Here is a 21,925-nt window from a genome sequence, read left to right as displayed (position 1 = left end):
TGCTTGTTCTAATGGTATTTCATGATTTAATTTTGTTGCCTTGTCTACAGGTTTGATAATTTAGTGCAATTATTTCAATTGTTCGTTAATCGTGTTTGAGGGAAACATCTTGTGTGAATGGTATTGTTGGAGATGAGGAGTCATTGTGTGTAATTTTCGTACAGTGACGAATTTTTTATGTTTTGTAAATGATTACGCGGTCAATGAAACAGGCAAAAATGATGAATAGTCAGAATAACGAAATTGTTGACATGGTGAACTCGCCAACACAGGACAACAGTATGATGAATAACGGTGTTGAAAACAATTTAATAAATAGGGAAAATAGTCCGGAAACAGTTCAAAATTTTTCACAATCGAAAAATTCTCAGATTACGTGGTTAACGACAGAAGAAATGGAGCAGTTAATGAGTGCAATATTAAATGTCGGATCACAGTTGGAATCAGAATTAAAAACAGTGGGACCTGAATTAAGAGCAATGACAACACGGTTAAGCTCAAAAATAGGAACAATTGAAACAGAAATAGGAACAATTATAACCGAGATGAAAGCAGTGGGATCACAGTTACGATCTGAATTAGAAACTGATATGGGAACAATGGAAACACAGTTAGGCTCACGAACGGGGACATGTTTCAAAAACATGAAAGATGAATTAAAGAGGGAAGTTAGAGAGGAGGCGCAACCGATTTTTAATTCTCACAATAATAGATTAATTGCAGTAGAGATTAGACAAAGGGAACAGGATAGAGAACAGGAAGAAAGAGATCGTGTGGTAGTGCAGAAATTTTCAGAGTTGAATTTACAACGTGCGCACGATAAGGAGGAGATGTTTGAGAGAATCGAGGAATCCGTAGCAAATGACAGATTAAATAACCTAACACAACAATATGAACAGTTAACTACTAAATGTGACAACACCGAAACCCGAGTCGCGACATTTACAGAAGACGTAAATAAACAGAAGGAACAATTAAGTGACTCATCGGAAAGAGTTGAGGAGATTTCAGATAAATTGACAAGTGTTAGTTTAGCAGAAGGATTTGAAGAAAATAATTTGTTTCATTTACGGGATGCAACAAGAGAGCGCCAGGCACGCGAACTTGACAATAATCGACATTGGGACAGGGACAGTCGCAGTAGGTCTTTGTCGCCACGAGGAGAAAACTTTGACTATAAACACTCTTTGACTGTTCGGAAATTTAAGATCTTTCGTAATTCTAAGAATGACATACATCCATGTTCATGGTTAGATCAATTTACGTACGCACTTCCGCCAAATTTGCCACTAAGTCACAAACTGGAAATTATGTGCAGCTATTAAAGTCCTCAGGGGATTCACTACTCTAAGTGAATATGTGCCGTAGCGAGCATAGGGACCCGAGCTGTAGTGGTGCTATTTCCCTTTTAGTTTTCTGCACCACTGCTTACTCTTTTACTATTCTTTGCATCTGTCAAAACAACTCTTCGACTATCAATCTATCTAGACAGTAGATAAACAATAACCGGATTGACTATTTTACCTAAAAGTGATTTCGGAAATTACCGTTTGGACTTACTGTATCTTCATCAGCATTCATTCGTAGCTTAAATGAAATTTTACCTGTTTATCTTCGTGACAATATTACTTCATATGTTGACGATATTATTATTGCTAAACGTTCTTGGAGTGAGCACAACAAAATTTTGGATTCATTGTTACGTATCTTTGCAAGAGTTGGCATTACTGTGAACTTGGAGAAATCTGAATTTGGTCGTTCTCAGGTGAAATCTATCGGTCACATTATTTCTACAGAAGGTATTCTTCCTGATCCAGAGAAAGTAGACGCTATTTGTAATTATGCTGTTCCTACCACAAAACGTGATATTCGTAGTTTCCTTGGTGTCTGTAATTTTCTTAGACGCTTTGTTAGATTGGACAATTTCGCAACACCTCGTTTTTGCGAACTATCTGGAAAGTTCTTTTTAAATGAAAATCGGTTGACAACTCTGTTTGGTTAGTTTGTATTCCTGATGAGTGGGTTAATAAGCTGATTTGGTATACGCATTTCAGTTATGCACACTTTGGTCCCAGAAAATGTTTTCGTAAATTACGGGAAAATTGCTACTTCAGTAATATGGAAAAACTTATTCGATCTGTTCTGGCCAAATGCAAATTATGTCAAAAGGCTAAGCCGCCAACAATTTCTCACAGAGCGCCGTTGTTTCCTATCATTCCAGCGAAATTAAAGGAGATAGCTGCAATTGATTTGTTCGGTCCAGTGTTTCGTTCTACTAATGGTTTTGCGTACATTTTCGTAGCAGTGGAGTTGACATCAAAATATGTGTGTTTTACACCTTTACGCAAAGCAACAGCTCGTTCAGTATCTAATGTTTTCATCAAACATTTTCTTAAAGAAGTGGGTCATGTTGATAAGGTTATATCAGATAATGGATCACAGTTTCGTTCTAAAATTTGGCTTCGTACTCTACGGCGTCGTAAAATTAAACCAATCTTCATTTCACTTTTTCACCCTCAATCTAACGCTTCAGAGAGATGGATGAAGGATATCAATAAATTGTGTCGACTTTATTGTCATCAGAATCACAGAACTTGGGATCAGTATCTTCATATTTTTCAAAACATTCTGAATGAACTCCCTAATGATTCAACTTCTTTACCGCCTATACTGATATTAAAAAAACAAAGCACCGACAAATCGCATATCTGAAATCGTTCCTTTTCCGCCTTCATGGAAACTGCGGCATTCTGAAGTTGTGAACCTGGCTCTGCAAAATATTGCATCTGCGACTGCTAGAAGAGAGAAATCAGCTAAACATCCTGGTCGTTTAAAAACCTTGTCAGTTGGTCAAAAGGTGTTAATTAAGTCTCATCGTTTGTCTCACAAAGGAAAAGGCTTGTGTCGCAAATTTTTTCTGCTTTATAACGGTCCATATAGAATTCGCAAAATTATTCACGATAACACTGTTGAAGTAGAAACTCTTAAATCACGACGCTCTAAGGGAATACATCACATATCTAACGTAAAAATTTTTGTGGAATGATATACTTTTGAGAAACTAACAGCTAGATGTAAACATGCAGAGAATACAAGGATACCCCGCTGTGTTTTGGCGGCGGCATATACTCAAAGCAACAGTCAAGTCTGCGCGCCGCACAAGTCGTTGATCGCAAACAATTGCTTCCTACGTCACGCGCCTACAGCTGGTCGAGCGCTCAGTGCGAATGCACTGACAGCCGTAAACAAATACACATTTTAATTTCTCCGATTAAATTCAGTATCAAGCTATAGTGACTTGATGAATTATGTTATTAACATTCAGTATTTTTCAGGATACGGTTCTATAAAATATTTAAGAACTTCAGGTAAATTCTGTGCGTGTCCGACGTTAAGACGACTTGCTATCGAGAAATTTTCAGGAAGAATGTAATTTCGAAGAAGAAACTAATAAACTAAAAAAGGTAACTATTAATTGAGTTCATTTTTTTCGGGTAACATATTTCCACTTAGGTACGTACTTTAGACGTAATTTGCTGCTCGCGATTACGTGATTCATACTTTGTGCTAATTTCATGTTCTATGAATTTACTTGTGAAGCGACGTGCTTGCGTACATTTGCTGATTTTTGTCAATGTTTTATTAATGAACAGGGTTGTTATTTGTATATATTATGCATCGCTTGGCTGCACTGCTTTTTCACTGATGTCATATTTTTTTAATTATGTGCCTGCTGTGCTTATTTATTTAAATTATAATTGTAACCTGATTAATTGTGCTGATGTGGTTAGGTATGTAAGTTATACTTTGTGATTTATCTGCTTGCGCCTTCGTGTTTACTTATTAAGATTACATATGAACATTTATTTGCTTATGCTGATATGATGCTAATGACCTGTTTATTATGTTAGATAACATATTTGCTGCCTTGCTTATGGATTGCATATTTACACATTTCTGTTTTGTCGTCATAACTACTCTTTAATTTGGTATATAGAAATGCTGATATACTGTGAATAAACATAGAGTTTAGGTGACACCATTGTATTAATTATAGATTGTTCGCTTGGCAGAGCCTCGTTGTAAGAATTGTGCTGCATCCACTTGTTGACATTCTGTTCTCTACTGGTATATTTACTCGCTATTGCTTGTTTTGCTTACGCTCAGTGCCTTATATTTTTAAGATACGAAAATGAACTGCTATAATTCGACGAACGACATTAGTACAAGAAACTTCATAGAAGTCACATGAGCTGGAGATTTTATGAAAGCTGTGTAAATGTATGCTAATAGGAAGGAAGCTAACGACATGACATACCAAAACTAGGTTTAGACCATTGACAGTCATTACACTGCATTTTTCGTGAGCAATTGAAATAAGAAGTGACACTTGACACAAGAAATACTCCACATGTTTGCTTCTGTTTGCCATAATTCTTCAAGTGGTGTACACACTGTGAAATATTATGATCATTCATACTCCGTAATCGTACTTAATTACTGAGAGTTATTCGAATTAAGTCTGTTAGAGGTCATCTGTGCATTTCTTTGTTTATAATTCATAATGAGTAGAAGATTTGGCTCAGATGGATTACACAGAGGTTGTGTGTTGACAGTGTGTCTTCGGATTGTATGGGATGATGAGGTTTGCATTAGGATTTTATCTGTACTTGTTCGAGGAGACTGACTAGAGGAAAGAGTTGTTATGGAATTGAAATGATATTTGTAATAAGGTTTATATGTGTCGACGTATTGAAGAGGTATTATTGAGATTATGTGAAGTTGATGATTATTGGAATTTTGGTGGACAAGAGGTAAGGTAAATGCTATTAATGATAAGGTTTATATGTATCGACGTAAGAGGTATTATTGAAGTATTGAGATTATGTGATGCTGATGATTATTGGAGTTTTGGTGTATAAGAGGTAAAGTAAGTGAGGAGCATATTTTTTTTGTTGGTCTATATGGAACAAGGAGGATGAGGATAGCAGACTAGAACACTAAAGTAGAAGGAAGATAGTCTATACACACACTTTGTTAGATCACTAAGCAGTATATACTTTTTTTTTGGAGAGAGGAAGTAATTGCATATCTTGGCTCACTGACAGTTGTTCAACAACCGTACATTTTGATCTGGCTTGGCAAACATTGGTCTGGACATGATGACTATGACGTTGACTAACTATTATTGACTGTTATACATTGCTGCCACTCCTACTTGATACACATGTCGAACATCAAATCTTGGACAGAGTTATATTTACACAGTTAACACTATTCAATTACACAGTAGTACTTAATGCGGATGAAAGATGAGTGAGTGTGTTTTGTGTGTTTTCCTTTCCTAATCCCAAATAATTAGTCCCAATCTATTTCCTTTTTTGTTTGTAGTGGCTTGCACTGACACCCATAAATATTATAGGTTTACTGATATTTAAATATTTGTAATAGTTAATATGACAATTATCTGATATCATTTGTGTGTTTATTAGAATTTATATGTTTAGTGTGTAAAAGCATTTGTATGTGGATTAAAACTATTGTTCATGCCTGAACTGTCTGATTAGTGATGGTGAATATTATGAACTGTTACCTGCACTTGTTCAACATTGATGTGTGACACTTAGAAATGTTTAATTTCTGCTGATGAACTGTGTGATTAGTGATGGTGAATATTATGGACTGTTACCTGCACTTTTTCAACATAATGGGTGCCACTTAGAAATGATTAATTTCTGCTGATGAACTGTGTGATTAGGATAGTGAATATTATGGACTGTTACTTGTACCTTTTCTACATGATTGGTGCCACTAGGACATGTTTAATTTCTGCTTATAAACTCTGATGAACAGTGTGATTAGTGATAGTGAATATTATGGACTGCTGTCTGGACCTGTTCATCATTGCTAGGTGCAATGACAAAGACCTACTGCGACTGTCCCTGTCCCAATGTCGATTATTGTCAAGTTCGCGTGCCTGGCGCTCTCTTGTTGCATCCCGTAAATGAAACAAATTATTTTCTTCAAATCCTTCTGCTAAACTAACACTTGTCAATTTATCTGAAATCTCCTCAACTCTTTCCGATGAGTCACTTAATTGATCTTTCTGTTTATTTACGTCTTCTGTAAATGTCGCGACTCGGGTTTCGGTGTTGTCACATTTAGTAGTTAACTGTTCATATTGTTGTGTTAGGTTATTTAATCTGTCATTTGCTACGGATTCCTCGATTCTGTGTGCACCTGTTCAACATTGCTGGGTGCCACTGATGGACTGCTTCTACTGAAATAATGTCACTTGTTGGTGTCTGCACCTGTCAACATTACTGGGTGCCACTGATGAACTGCTTCTACTGAGATAATGTCACTTGTTGGTGTCTCGGTGTTGTCACATTTAGTAGTTAACTGTTCATATTGTTGTGTTAGGTTATTTAATCTGTCATTTGCTACGGATTCCTCGATTCTGTGTGCACCTGTTCAACATTGCTGGGTGCCACTGATGGACTGCTTCTACTGAAATAATGTCACTTGTTGGTGTCTGCACCTGTCAACATTACTGGGTGCCACTGATGAACTGCTTCTACTGAGATAATGTCACTTGTTGGTGTCTGCACCTGTTCAACATTGCTGGGTGCAACTGATGGAACTGCTTTTATTGAAATGATGTCACTGGTTGCTGTCTGCACCTGCTCAACATTACTGGGTGCCACTGATGGACTGCTTCTACTGAAATGATGTCACTTGTCGGTGTCTGCACCTACTCAACATTGCTGGGTGCCACTGTTGGAACTGTTTCTACTGAAATGATGTTACTTCTTGCTGTCTGCACCTACTCAACATTGCTGGGTGCCACTGTTGGAACTGTTTCTATTGAAATGATGTTACTTCTTGCTGTCTGCACCTGCTCAACATTACTGGGTGCCACTAATGAACTACTTCTACTGACATAATGTCACTTGTTGGTGTCTGCACCTGTTCAACATTGCTGGGTGCCACTAATGGAACTGCTTCTGCTGAATGATGTCACTTGTTGGTGTCTGCACCTGTTCAACATTGCTGGGTGCCACTGATGGACTGCTTCTACTAAAATGATGTCACTTGTTGGTATTTGTACCTGTTGACCATTGCTGGGTGCTACTGCTGGAACTATCAACTACTTGTTTTTTTTAATCATTCAAAGCATTTTATGTGAACATTTGTATAAACTGATTTTTTGTGTATTGTGTAAACTATTATGTAAAGTCACATGTATGAAAAGAAGTTGTATTGCTTACTGTATCTTATATATTAGGTTATTGAAAGGTCAGTGCAAAGCCAAAATTTTAACTAATTATGTGATATTTAGGAATTAATATTATCTTTTATTTTTGTCTGTATTTTTGTGGACGAATTTGGTGGTATTTTCACCACCAATGCTAGCAAAAATACCATCGAATTCTGGCCCGTGGAGGAGGGGCATATGAAAGGTGGCTACACTGAGCCACAGCGTCAGAGATTGCGCCAAAGAGTATTATTCAGCCGCCTCCACTGGCAGTGCTTGGGGAGAACTCGTAGTGGTCAGTGCTTGTTGAGATGTGCTAGTGAAAAGTGCTGGTCGAGAACTCGTAGTAGGCGGTGCTTGCTGAGATGTGATACTGAAAAGTTCTTGTTGAGATGTGATAGTAACGAGTCGATGTGGAAATATGTTAATGATTAGAGTGCTTTTCGTCAATATATGAAAGTAAAAGAAAACAAAATTTTTCCTTTTCTTTTTATTATCTCAATGTCTTAAATAATGCACCATTACAGGTTCAGTCAACAAAGCATCTGGCTTGTGTTCTTGTATTAGAGTGTAATTCTGCTTTCCTTACGCAATTATAGTATTTCTATTTTTTAGTTACTTCATTATAAATGGATTTAAAATTCCTTGTCTTGTTGAAGAAGAACCGTGCCAGATGTGTACGTTGAGTCACACTCCCACACACAGAAAAATTACACTTGTGCTTTGGTTTCGTAGGTTTTATAGTTGCTGGGGACTTAATTAATTAATTGTGTTAACGAAAATTTTCATTTCATTCTTTGTTGTTGTTCTATGCAGTCAGATTGCGTAATAATACTAGTCAGGGCCAACCGTTTACGAGACACAGCGTAACGGACATACAGCTACGAAAAATAAAAAAAATGATTTTCAAATTTAATAATAATTAAGCCCCCATGCAAAGTCCGTGACATCATTGATGACGTCATCAGTGACACACACTGTCCAAGAACCGGATATGTGTGGCTACTCGCATACAAGGAAAATTTAAGTCAGATTTGGGAGCACTGTCTCTCCAAGGGACAAAGCATGAGTTAGAGTGGCACCAAGTCACCAAAAAAAGGCATCACATGCTGGCATCGTGTTTTAGAAGAATCTGTAGACATACAGCTCAGGAAATTGAAGAAACGACTACAGCGTGTTTGTTGTCACAAAAATGCAAACGAACTTTTCCTTCTCCACGATAACGCAAGTCCTCACACCACTCTGTACACCCGAAGAAGCTCGCAGAACTTCAAATAACGATGGCGGTTTCCATTCGAGTAAGGCTTGAGACACAGCCTTGAGTGTGCTCAAAGCACAACGAAAGATTTTGGGAAGATCCACTCACGCCACGTCAGCTGAAGAGCTTAGATCGCCAGGGCTCATTTAAGGCCCAAGCGACAGAAGTTTCCGCCTGCGGGACTCCAGTCTGAGAGGGGCACCCAAGTGCAAGATTTGAGTACAGTGCGTACCACAATTAGTGGCGAAAACTGACATGGCTGGAAGTCAATAACGGAAAGGTAGGCGTGTGGGAGGGGCTTCATTTGATGTGCCGCTTGTATGGAAAGTGTTTTCGAACTGGGCCTGTAGATCACGCGATAGAGATGTGCCTCCTCTGCATCATCTGTGTCCTGGCCACAATGGAGGTGGCACAGAGACTGAATACAGAGAACATTTCAAAATCAGTTATTCTACTGATCAAATAGCACAGCTCGTCTACTACTTACAGGGTCTCATTTACTAATACGAGGGACGTTCAATAAATAATGCAGCCCACTTTTTTTCCCGGCCAATTTCGGTTGAGAAAATGGCGAATAGGGACATCATGGAATATGACTGTCTCAGGCCCAACAATTTCATGAAGTCCTAATAGATGACAGTGCTATACGTAATGTTCAAAATGGCGTCTGTAACGGAGGGCGTTCCAATCAGAGAACTGTCATTGAGTTTTTTGGCGGAAAATCAAATCATCGTAGACATTCATAAGCGCTTGCAGAATGTTCATGGAGACCTGGCAGTGAACAAAAGCACAGTGAGCCGTTCGGCGAGGCGTCTGTCATCATCACAAAAAGGTGGCAGAAATCCGTCCGAGCTCCCGCGTGCCAACCGGCCCTGAACAGCTGTGACTCCTGAAGTGCTGGAACGTGCGGATATTCCCGTCCGAGGTGATCGCTGGATGAGAGGGAAACAGTTCGCTACCCAACTGGACATCTCTGCTGGTAGTGCTGACACATTCGTCCACCGATGGTGATACTCAAAGCTGTGTGCCCACTGGTTTCCTCGCCGACTAACGGAAGACCATAAATAGCAACGAAAGGTCATCCGTGCCGAATTGCTTGCGCTTTACGAGGATGATCGTGTCAATTTTTGTCAAGCACCATCACAGGTGATGAACATGGGTTCGTCACTTCAAACCAGAAACAAAATGGCATTCCATGGAGGGGTGCCATACAACCTCTCTCCCGAAGGTAAATTTCAAAGCCACACCTTCAGCGGGTAGAGTCATAGTGACGGTCTTCTAGGACTCTGAAGGGGTTATTACGCTCGATGGCACTGATCAACAGTGAAGTGCACTGTACTACCCTCAGGAAATCGAAGAAACGACTTCATCGTGTTCTCCGCGACAACGCACGTCATCACACAACTCCGCACACGCGAAGGAGCTGACAGAGCTTCATTCGACTGTTCTTCCTCATCCACCCTACAGCAGGAATCTCTCACCTTCCGACTTCTATCTGCTTGGCCCAATGACGGATGCACTCGACGGGGAGATTACTGATGCAGCAAGACGTTGCCTCCGACATCGACGAGTAGAGAGGTATAATGCAGACACACAAACCCTCCCAATAAGGTGGCGTAAAGATTATGCTAAAAAAGGTTCTTTAGCCAAAAGAGTGGAAAATAATGTGGTGGATTGGAATCCTGAATAAAACTAACCTGCTTTCAAAATGAAAATGTGTTGTATTACTTATTGTCCGCTCTACGTATTTACAGTCCTCCAACTTGAAATGCAAGAATGTATGATGCAAACCTAGTATATCCTGTTGAGGGAGCCATTTCCTGACCATCAGGTTGGTGGGCTGGTTGGGCAGCGAATCGCTCTCCCACTTCCAGAGTACCCTCTGGGGCAGCTCCCGGAAAGCCTCGATGAACGCTCTCTGCTTGTCCTCCGCCATCTGGTCGCTGCGGACGTTGGAGCCCAGGCTGAAGTAGATGACGCCGTTCTCTGCTCCGTCCAGGAACTTCTGCACCTCCTGCGGGCACCAAAACGCATCGCGTCTTTAATGCAGTTGCCTCCTGCGGGCACCAAAACGCATTACGTCTTTAATGCAGCTGACAGTAACCAGACTAATATACGAGAGGTAATCGTACGCTTTTAATCATTACCTCGGAAACATCAAATTACGCAATTAATTTTTTGTTTTGTTACAGATGCAAGTGTCATCCAAATAATTCGAAGTCATATTAGGACTCATTCTAATGAAAATAATCAGTCGTGATCGCAAATGACACTATTTCATTATCAGTGACCGGGGTTATTCTTAGACCAGTGGGTGACACCATTGTCGATGACTGGTGCCTCCCAGTACATATTCGTACAACACCTCCGTCGACTGTCTGTGTCTGTCACCAATGGTATCATCCACTGGTAAGAAGATGGTCTACTAAGACTGAAACTGGTTACCAGTAATGAAGTAAAGTGTCATTTGCGATTACGACTGAACATTGTCATTAGATTTCGACTATTTCTTCTTTTGTCATCATCAGGCGCGAACCTCATTACTGATGCTTTTCTGTTACTTTGTCTCCTACTGTGATGGTACATTCTAAGGGAAAAAAAGACACAGCATGAAGAAATTATCTGAATGGGATGTAAATAGAAAGATGTGACTTACAAACAAATGATTAAAATTTCATAAAATGTGGATGATTTATTCAAGAGAAAGAGCTTTACGAGCTGTGCAAGCCAATAGCGCATTGGGCCACGTCTGGCCCCTATGCAAGCAGTTATTCGGCTTGGCTTTGATCGACAGAGCTTTTGAATGTCCTCCTGAGGGATATCGTGACAAATTATGTCCAACTGGCGAGTTACATTATCCTGAGCTTGATGGAGACTCCTGCCCTCAATGCCCCAAACATTCTCAGTTGGGGAGGGACCCGACAACCTTGCTGCCCTAGATAGGGTTTGGCAAGCATGAAGACACGTAGCTGAAGTTCTCGTCGTGTGCAGAATGGCATTACTTTGCTAAAATTAAAGCCCAGGATGGCTTTCCATGAGGGCCAACAAAACGTGGCGTTTGAATATTGCCAACGTACCATCGGCTGTAAGGGTGCCGTGGATGACATCCAAAGGGCTCATGCTATGAAAAGAAATGTCATCTCAGACCATCACTCTTGGCTGTCGGGCCGTATGGCGGGCGACAGTCGGGTTGGTAACCCACTGCTGTCCCGGGCGTCTCTAGCCACTTCTTCGCTAGCCATCTGGGCTCACTGCGAAGCCGAACTCGTCACTGAAGACATTTCTGTTCCAGTCAGTGAGATTCCCGGCCACCACGACCAGCGAAGACATGTCTGGAGACTGCCCAGACAGCAGTGGGATACCAACCTGTCAGCAGCTGTACATCTCGACAGCCAAGAGCAATGGTTTGGGGTGCCATTTCATTTCGTAGCAGGACCTCTTTGGTTGTCATCCGCCGCACAGTTACAGCACACCGGTATGTCGATGATACTCTGCTCCCCGTTTTGTTGCCCGTCTTGGAAAGCCATTCTGGGTTTACATTTAAGTATAATAGTGCCCGCCTGCACACGGAAAGAGTTTCTATTGTTGGTCTTGGTGCTTGCCAGACCATGCCTAGGCCAGCAAGGTCGCCAGATCTCTCCCCAGTTGAGAAAGTTTGGAGCGTTATGGGCACGACCCTCTAACCAGCTCGGGATTTTGACGATATAATGCGGCAATTGGTCAGAATTTGGCATGAAAGCCATCGGGAGGACATCCAACAACTCTGTCAATTAATGCCAAGGCTCAGAGGCGGACCAGTGCGTTACTGACTTGCTCAATTTGTGAAGCTCTTTCTGTTGCATAAATAATTCATTTTTTTTCTAAAATTGTAATAATTTGTTTGTTTTGGCACGTGCGGCATATCTACTGATTACCATCGCATTCGGATAATTCTTTCATGGTGCTTCGCTTTTTTTTCTCAGAGTGTATTTCACATGTAACAGTCGACAAAATTGCCCGGTGGCAACGTCATGCGAAAGGCAAAAGATTTTCATAGTTTAACAAAGGCTATGTCGATGTCTGCGATCGAACATCTACATCTAAATCTACGTGATTACTATGCTATTCACAATAAAGTGCCTGGCAGAGGGTTAAATGAACCACCTTCATGCCGTCTCTCTAACGTTCCACTCTCGAACGGCACGCGGGTAAAACTAGCACTTAAGTTTTTCTGTGCGAGCCCTGATTTCTCTTATTTTATCGTGATGATCATTTCTCCCTATGTAGGTGGGTGCCAACAGAATGTTTTGGCAATAGGAGGAGAAAACAGGTGACTGAAATTTCATGAGAAGATCCCGTCGCAACGAAAAACGCCTTTGTTTTAATGATTGCCACTCCAATTCACGTATCATGTCTGTGGCACTATCTCCCCTACCTCGCGATAATACAAAACGAACCGCCCATCTTTGTACTTTTGCGATGTCATCCGTCAGTCCCATCTGATGCGTATCCCACACCGCACAGCAATACTCCAAAATTGGGCGGACTGGCGCGGTGTAAGCAGTCTCTGTACTAGGCCTGTTGCACCTTCTAAGTGTTTTGCCAATGAATCGCAGTCTTTGGTTGGCTCTATCCACATTATTATCTGTGTGATCGTTCCAATTTAGGGTATTTGTAAGTATTTAGTTGAATTTAAAGATGTCAGATTTGAGTGACTTGTCGCGTAATCGAAATTAAGCGGATTTCTTTTAGTACTCATGTGAATAACGTCACACTTCCCTTTATTCAGGGTCAACTGCCACTTTTCGCACCATACAGACATCTTATCTAAATCATTTTGCAAGTCGTTTTGATCATCTGGTGACTTTACAAAACGGTAAATGACAGCATCATCTGCAAGCAATCTAAGACGGCTACTGAGATTGTCTCCTATGTAGTTAATAGAGATCAGGAACAATAGAGGGCCGATAACACTTCCTTGGGGAACGCTGGATATTATTTCTATTTTACTCGATGACTTTCCGTCTATTACTACGAACTGTGACCTTCCTGACAGGAAATCACGAATCCAGTCGCACAACTAAGGCGATATTCCATAGGCACGCAGTGTGGTTAGAAGACGCTTGTGAGGAACGGTGTCGAAAGCCTTCTGGAAATCTAAAAATATGGAATCTATTTGACATCCCCTATCCATAGCACTCGTTAATTCACGAGTATAAAGAGCTAGTTGTGTTTCGCAAGAACGATGTTTTATGAATCCATTCTGACTACGTGTCAATAAATCGTTTTCTTCGAGGTACTTCATAATGTTCGAATACAGTATATGTTCCAAAACCCTACTGCAAATCGACGTCAGTGATATGGTCCTGTAATTCAACGGATTACTCCTACTTCCCTTTTTCGGTATTGGTGTGACTTGACTTCCAGTCTTTAGGTACGGATCCTTCTGTGAGCGAACGGTTGTATGTAATTGCTAAATATGGGGCCATTTTATCAGCATACTCTGAGAGGCACCTGACTGGTATACAGTCTGGACCGGATTTAAGCTGCTTCGTGACACCGAGGATGTCTATCGAAGAAGGAAGGGGAGAAAATCAGGGTTTCATGTTCCGTCATTAAAGCTGGGACACAAACTCAGATTAGGGCATGATATGGAAGGGAATCGGCCCCTTTCAGAAGTAACATCCCGATCTAAGGAAACCATGAGCTACATAAATCTGAGTGGACAGACAGGAGCCGGAATCACCGTCCATCTGACTTACACTACTGGCCATTAAAATTGCTACACCAAGAAGAAATGCAGATGATAAACGGGTATTCATTGGACAAATCTATTATACTAGAACTGACATGTGATTACATTTTCACGCAATTTCGGTGCATAGATCCTGAGAAATCAGTACCCAAGACAACCACCTCTGGCCGTAATATCGTCCTTGACACTCCTGGGCATTGAGTCAAACAGAGCTTGGATGGCGTGTACAGGTACAGCTGCCCATGCAGCTTCAACACGATACCACAGTTCATCAAGAGTAGTGGCTGGCGTATTGTGACGAACCATTGACCAGATGTTTTCTGTTGGTGAGAGATCTGGAGAATGTGCTGGCCAGGGCAGCAGTCGAACATTTCTTGTATCCAGAAATGCCCGTACAGGACCTGCAACATGCGGTCGTGAATTATCCTGATGAAATGTAGGGTTTCGCAAGGATCGAATGAAGGGTAGAGCCTCGGGTCGTAACGTAACTGAAATGTAACGTCCACTGTTCAAAGTGTCGTCAATGCGAATAACAGGTGACCGAGACGTGTACCCAATGGCACCCCATACCATCACGCCTGGCGATACGCCAGTATGGCGATGACGAATACACGCGATGTCGCCAAACACGGATGCGAACATTATGATGCTGCAAACAGAACCTGGATTCATCCGAAAAAATGACGTTTTGCCATTCGTGTACCCAGGTTCGTCGTTGGGTACACCATCGCAGGCGCTCCTGTCTGTGATGGAGCGACAAGGGTCTCCGAGCTGATAGTCCATGCTGCTGCAAACGTCGTCGAACTGTTCATGCAGATGGCTGTTGTCTTGCAAACGTCCCCATCTGTTCACTCAGGGATCGAGACGTGGCTGCACGATCCGTTACAGCCATGCGGATAAGATGCCTCTCATCTCGACTGCTAGTGATACGAGGCCGTTGGGATCCAGCACGGCGTTCCGTATTACCCTTCTGAACCCACCGATTCCATATTCTGCTAACAGTCATTGGATCTCGACCAACGCGAGCAGCAGTGCCGCGGTACGATAAACCGCAATCGCGATAGGCTACAATCCGACCTTTATCAAAGTCGGAAACGTGATGGTGCGCGTTTCTCCTCCTTACACGAGGTATCTCAAGAACGTTTCACCAAGCAACGGCGGTCAACTGCTGTTTGTGTATGAGAAATCGGTTGGAAACTTTCCTCATGTCAGCACGTTGTAGGTGTCGCCACCGGCGCCAATCTTGTGTGAATGCTCTGAAAAGCTAATCATTTGCATATCACAGCATCATCTTCCTGTCGGTTAAATTTCGCGTCTGTAGCACGTCATCTTCGTGGTGTACAATTTTAATGGCCAGTAGTGTAGATCCCAGTGTCGTACCACTGAGCCGCCTCACTCCTTGCCTGCGATGGAAGGGTGTTAGTTGAGCCATAGTCCTCCGCAGCCTGTCTGCACTGAAACATCCGCGTCCATGCAAAACTAAAGGTGAAGCTTCTGATCTGATTAAAACTGTTGCTGCGATATTTGATCGTAACGATTCCTGGATTGCATAATCCCAGAACATCACTGTGTCAGTTGAGGCTTTGCAAGTAAAACTTGAAATGTGTCCACTTGATCTCCAGATACCAAAAAAAGCGGCGACGTGTTGGCCGAAGAAAATACAGTGTTACGGAATGCTTAACTTAATAGGAACACTGGCCACAAGCAAGCAGCAAATTTAAAATCAATCCTGCACCTATGGAGGAAACGATGAAAGGATGCCGAAACAATGAGAGGACTTACTGTTTAAGCCAAATATGAAACAGAGACTAGTATAGAAGCACCTAAAAGCCTCAAGAGGCCTGACACGGATCCTGACTAGTCATGTGCTCTACGACGCCTACTGGGAAGCGAACTGGTAGAAGACAGACCTCCGAGTATGCCAGTAGTCAAAAGTGTACACCAGAACATAGTACCCGGGGATGTTTACTTATACCGATGCTGCTGATACTGATCGGCAGCAAGTGAATCGGCACGGAAGACACGGTGTCAAGAAGATATTGCGTTGCGAGACAGAGTAACAGATCTTGGACAACACTGCCGATGCTGTTTCAAGAAAGGCTTGGGCGGCGCTTTATCTTGTCAGTCAACCCCCCGTCTACTGCATTACGAGAGGTTGCGGCAGAAGATGGCAAAGCAACGCTGCCAAGGCAGCTGAGGTCAACAATAGCGGCAAAAGAACTGCCATCACCGTAAGTGCAGCCATCATAACAACACCAGAGAGAAACGCAGCAGTGGGCCATGTCCCGCCACACACGGAACAAGAACCGATGTGACGTAAATCGGATTGCGGCTGCACACCTTACCAGTAACAACAATGCTCTCTTGGAGCAGGGCAATCCTTCCCTGCAACCAGTGAGCCAGCAAACAGTGTAAGAGGCAGATACAACCAAAACGCCCTCCACAGCACCCAAGGAACCGGTAGGGCCTATCTGTGGACCGGGGGAGCAATGGAGCGATTGTGGAATGTGACAGGCAAAAATTGTAGTTATTGTAAAGTAGTAGACACAGATCTGGTAGTAGGTGCAGTTTTTTGCAAAATAGGATTTTTTAGATTATTTTTGACTATTGTTATTATTATTATTAATGGTAGAAATCGTTTTGGTGATGGGAGGTAGTATTGTGTAGGATAATATTAAGTATTAATGTATACTGGACAATTTGTGTAAGAATCAGTACAGCCTGTGTTTAAATTATAAGTAACAATCTACAATGGAATGGAATAAATAAATAAAAATAAAAACGTAAGTCCTAGAAGATGGACGAATGGGACAACATTTTTGTCTCATCAGACGTAATTCTATAGTTGTTTGTGCAGTAGTGGTTGATAATTAACCAGTATATCTTGCTACCGCCTATGCCGACGTTCAGGTTGCCAGATAGCCCTCAGAATTAAATCTCTCTCTAGACCACCACGAGATGAACAACGTACACACAAAATTAAAAAAAAGGAAGTTTAACAAACTAAATAAAGATGCACTGCTTAACATACAATTTCCTGCCTCTTACCAGTAAAGAATTACCAAATGCTCTAAGTGACATGAAAAAAAGAGCGAAACAACAGGCTTTTATAGAGAGCAACCTGAGTTTCTTTTCTTGCCCAACACAAAGAATATGAAGGCACCGAGACCACTTTTAACAGAAGGTTTGCCCACTCCGACAGAGTACTTCAAGAAATGGGTCTTACATCAAATATAAACAAGACTGAAACAAGTTGCTTTCATCTAAATAACATATATGAAAATCGTCAGCGTGTACTTTATTTTAATAAAAACCGCTCAGACACAAAAAAAAAACCATAAATATCTACGAGTGACTTCAGACTTTCAAACAAAGCTCCAAGAAAAGAACCCTTAGTAACATTATTCAGAAGTTTAGTAACACTACATATGGAGCATCAGCAAACACATTACAGACTTCAGCACTGAGGCCGGTTACTCCGTAGCTGAATGCTCTGTACCAATTCGGTTGAATAGCACTTACTCTAAAACGGTACACGTCCAGTTAAATACAGGTTTCCCACTCAAATCAAGATCCAGGAAAAAAAAAGCACAGTAGATACGACAATGAAAAATGCACCACATTGTAGAGCACCCCAAAGAATTTATTTATTTATCATCAATACACCACTACATGTAAACCATCTGTAGCATGAAGAATATTGAGTCTATATTCAGTTTCCTGCCAAGTTCTTTGTAACATTTGCTCTGTTATTGTTGCAATCGCATTAGTGATACGATGTCGCAACGTAGGAATGTCTACCACTTTGGTCACATACACAAATCCCCACATAAATAAATCAAGCGGCGTAAATTCGGGTGAACGTGGTGGCCAGGCAATGGGTCCTCCGTGTACGATCCAACGATTGGAAATTTCCGATCAAGGAAATTGCGAACAGCCGTTGACCAATGCGCCGGAGCTCCATGTTGTTGAAAAATGATGTTGGGTTGCAAGTCTCATATCTGAGGATACACAGACTACTCCAACGTGTCCAGATACACTGACCCATTCACTGATTGTTCCGCAAAGAAGAACGGTCCAAGAGTCCTGACGTGCATTATCCCACATCAGACGTTTAGTTTAGGGCTATCACGAACATGATCAATGACAATGTGCGGATTTTGCGAACCCCAAATCCGAACATTATGCCTATTAACCCTTCCTCATAGGTGAAGAAGGTTGCCTAATCTGAGAATAAACATCTTTCCAGGAAGCTGGCATCCATATCAATAGCTGCAGCATATCCGCAGCAAATTGTTGTCGGCGTGGTTTGTCGTTCGGCGTCAGATGTTGCAGAACTTGCACTTTGTAAGCACACATACGAAGACGCTGGTGAACTACACGATGCAATGCTGATCGAAGTACATCAAGTTGCCTTAACGCTTGACCAATTGACTTACGTGCGCTTCTGAGAAACGTTTGTCTGATATCCTCCACTGTCTCTTCTGAAACTCCGTAACGAGCACTGCCAGAATGTTTCAGAACACTTCCTGTTGCCAGAAGCTTCCTATACCATTCCTTAATTGTTTTCACATCAGGTGGATCACATTCATACGCACGACGATAATTTCTTTGCACAGTAATCGGCGATTTTGTTTCTGCAAACCACACTACTGCTTGCGCACGCTGCCGTGGAGTCGTCATTCTCACTTCGTGAGACCATGCTGCACTCTGGCGACGATACTTGGCACTTCTGACGCGGGAATATAAATTCTTTGAGATGCTCTACAATGGGGTGCATTTATCATGGTCGTATATACTATGGTTTTTATCTCCTGGGTCCTTGAAATCAGGGAGGTTTCAGTGGGACACCCCACTGAGGATGGTTACTGGGTGCACCAGGCCTATCTACTCCACTCTACTGGTTTGCAGCACTCAGCCACATAGCTCCGTTCCTTCTGTACAGACAGGGAGAACTCATAAAGAAATAAAATCATCAATTATCCCTAACTGTTCCTTCCACCAGATCATACCCAGCTGGCAGAAAATTGGTCACTGCCCCAAAAGCTACGATAGCGCTTTGCTGTACAGCTGGTTAGCGACAGACTCAGTTGGGTTGGGTTGTTTTTGGGGGAGGAGACCAGACAGCGAGGTCATCGGTCTCGTCGGATTAGGGAACGAAGAGGAAGGAAGTCGGCGGTGCCCTTTCAAAGGAAGCATCCCGGCATTTGCCTGGAGCGATTTGGGGAAAACATGGAAAACCTAAATCAGGATGGCCGGACGCGGGATTGAACCGTCGTCCTCCCGAATGCGAGTCCAGTGTGCTGGCCACTGCGCCACCTCGCTCGGTCCACAGACTCAGTCTCAGTACCAAATGGTTAGAACTGTCGCATGAAAACGCTCTTTGCTATCTACGTGATCATATAGATCCGCCAGAAATAACCGGTGGTTTTGAACTCTATCGTCATATATGGCAAAGTTTAAACAGAATTCGCACAGGGCACGTATTTTTTGCAGATAACCTACAGGAATGGGTAAAACATCCAACACTAGAACTGCGACTGTCGATCTCCAAGGCCATCAGTCACCTTGTTGAAGAATGTGAGCTAAGAGCATAAGCTGGTGATCCAATGGAGTTCTTCGTTCCAACACCTGTGTGCCTTGAATGAATAGCTGCAACTTCTCTTTTTCCTCAACACGGCGTCCCAGGAGGAATGGTCAATATTAGGTGATGTGACAGGAACAATCATTTGAAGCAAAAACTTTCATATGAACATATGCCCTGTTCCGAATATCTCTCAGATAGAACACGTTTAATGTGCATTTTTATTCTTTTCGGTAGTATTCAATACATTGTCAGGTTTACATATGTTAGTAAACACACAACATGAAGGTGAAGTATAAACTGAAAAATACGTATTTTTAACACATTCACCTATAAGTATTATCGTATACGTCGTACTACAAAGGTTGCCAGCAGCTCGTAGTCTAGTGGCTAGCGTTGCTGCCTCTGGATCACGGTGCCCTGGGTTCGATTCCCGGCCGGATTGGGGATATTTCTCTGCCCGGGGACTGAGTGTTTGTGTTGTCATCATCATCTCATCATCATCATTACCATTCGTGACTGTGACTAGATTGGATTTGTAAAACTTGGACTGCGTAAAAATTGCTATTTCGTATGGGCGTTGATGACGGCGCAATTGAGTGCTCCTCGAACCAAACGTCGTATTACAACTGTTTTACAGTTAACGATAAGTGTTAGAATATCTCACCTTCAACTTAAACGCATTTGTGTGCTCTTGGTGGAACATATTGTATTGTTCTGATTGCCTCTACACGTTCGCTAATGATCGCAGCATCGTCCATGACGCTACCAAATAGTTCCTCTCGCGTACTGATTTCCGTTTGTGCACCTCATACTTCATCCAGCCCCATAAACAGAAATCTAATGGCTTAAGGTCTTGAGATCTTGGCTGTCAGCTAATTGTACTACCACGAGAAAGACAATCATTAGGTAAGTGCAGTTGAGGTGTTCCCTACCACGTCTGGTAAAATGTAGAGTTGCTTCGTAATGCTGAAAGTAATGCCTGGCCAATGGAACGTCCTCAAGATGTTCAACAAACGAATTTTTCAGAGAAGGCAAGTAATTCTGTCCCGTCGTTCGTTCTTCTAAAATTGCTGGACCTATCAACTTATTCGGATCAACACTGATCGAAGAACGATCTTGTAAGTTGGTCTCCACTGTAGCGTGTGGATTTTCCTGCCACCATAGAGGATTATTACCTGTGTTGTTTATTCCATTCTGTGTAAACGTGGCTTCATCTCTAAATATTATTAACGGAAGCGAAGTACGATTGTCATTTAACCAGTGACAGAATTCAAGCCGAGTGGCACTGTCGACAATGTGAAGATCATGGATGCGCTCTGTGTGAAATGAGCACAAATTTTCCGCATGTAATGTTCTCCCATACACGTGTTCGTGGGGCACTGACACGTGCAGAAAGTCGCCGTGTGCTGATAGTGGGATTACATCGCACGATTTCAAAAATGAGTTGCTGTTCCTGCACAGGTTGTTGAATCACACGTTGTGAAGAAACATGGGAACTTGGAAGAATACCTGTTTCACACAGTGTGCTGAAAACTCTGGTAAACACTCTGCGGTCAGGAATACGACGTTTCGGAAAGCGCCGACTGTGGTTTTCAACAGCAGGAGGAGCACTACCGTCGCAGAAGCCGTAAAAATAGCGCCATATCTGCATATTCTTCATTAGTGTACATGTGTGGCATTTTAGCTAAGGCATATACTCGTACAAACACTTTTAACCGATTCTTCTCCTTGTTACTCCCTCAACACCTCACATTATGTCATTCACAAGACACCGTGGACTACTGCACTTCCAACGGGCTAATTTAATGGTAGAAAGACATCCCGAGCGAAGAGGTGTCAAGCAACGATGTAGGTTGGACTAGAAAAAACGTCAGATAGGTTAGGTGGTTAACACACTTACGTCCTCACCACTAGTCCAAAACAAATGTAGATTAAATGCGTTCTACCTTGGAAACTATTCGGAACAATACGTATGTCCCTATGAAGATTTTTGCTATAAAGGTTCCTGTCATATCCCTGAATACTGACAGTTCCTCCTGGGACACCCTGTTTATCTTGTAAGTACTATGCGTGCTAAACTTTAGATAA

At 42.1% G+C, this 21,925-nt stretch overlaps 1 protein-coding gene across 1 annotated transcript in view; it reads right to left on the bottom strand.

The window, feature by feature from the left end:
• The window catches only part of LOC124622173 (UDP-glucosyltransferase 2-like), a 143,914-nt gene that overhangs the window by 43,228 nt on the left and 78,761 nt on the right, over positions 1-21,925 (bottom strand). The window contains exon 5 of the mRNA XM_047147817.1: positions 10,308-10,530. Within this exon, the coding sequence (XP_047003773.1) occupies positions 10,308-10,530 (223 nt within the window). The remainder of the gene's footprint in view (positions 1-10,307; positions 10,531-21,925) is intronic.

This window comes from Schistocerca americana, chromosome 7 (genome assembly GCF_021461395.2).
Source record: "Schistocerca americana isolate TAMUIC-IGC-003095 chromosome 7, iqSchAmer2.1, whole genome shotgun sequence".
Classification (NCBI taxonomy): Eukaryota; Metazoa; Arthropoda; class Insecta; order Orthoptera; family Acrididae; genus Schistocerca; species Schistocerca americana.
This window is presented reverse-complemented; position numbering and strand designations above follow the sequence as displayed.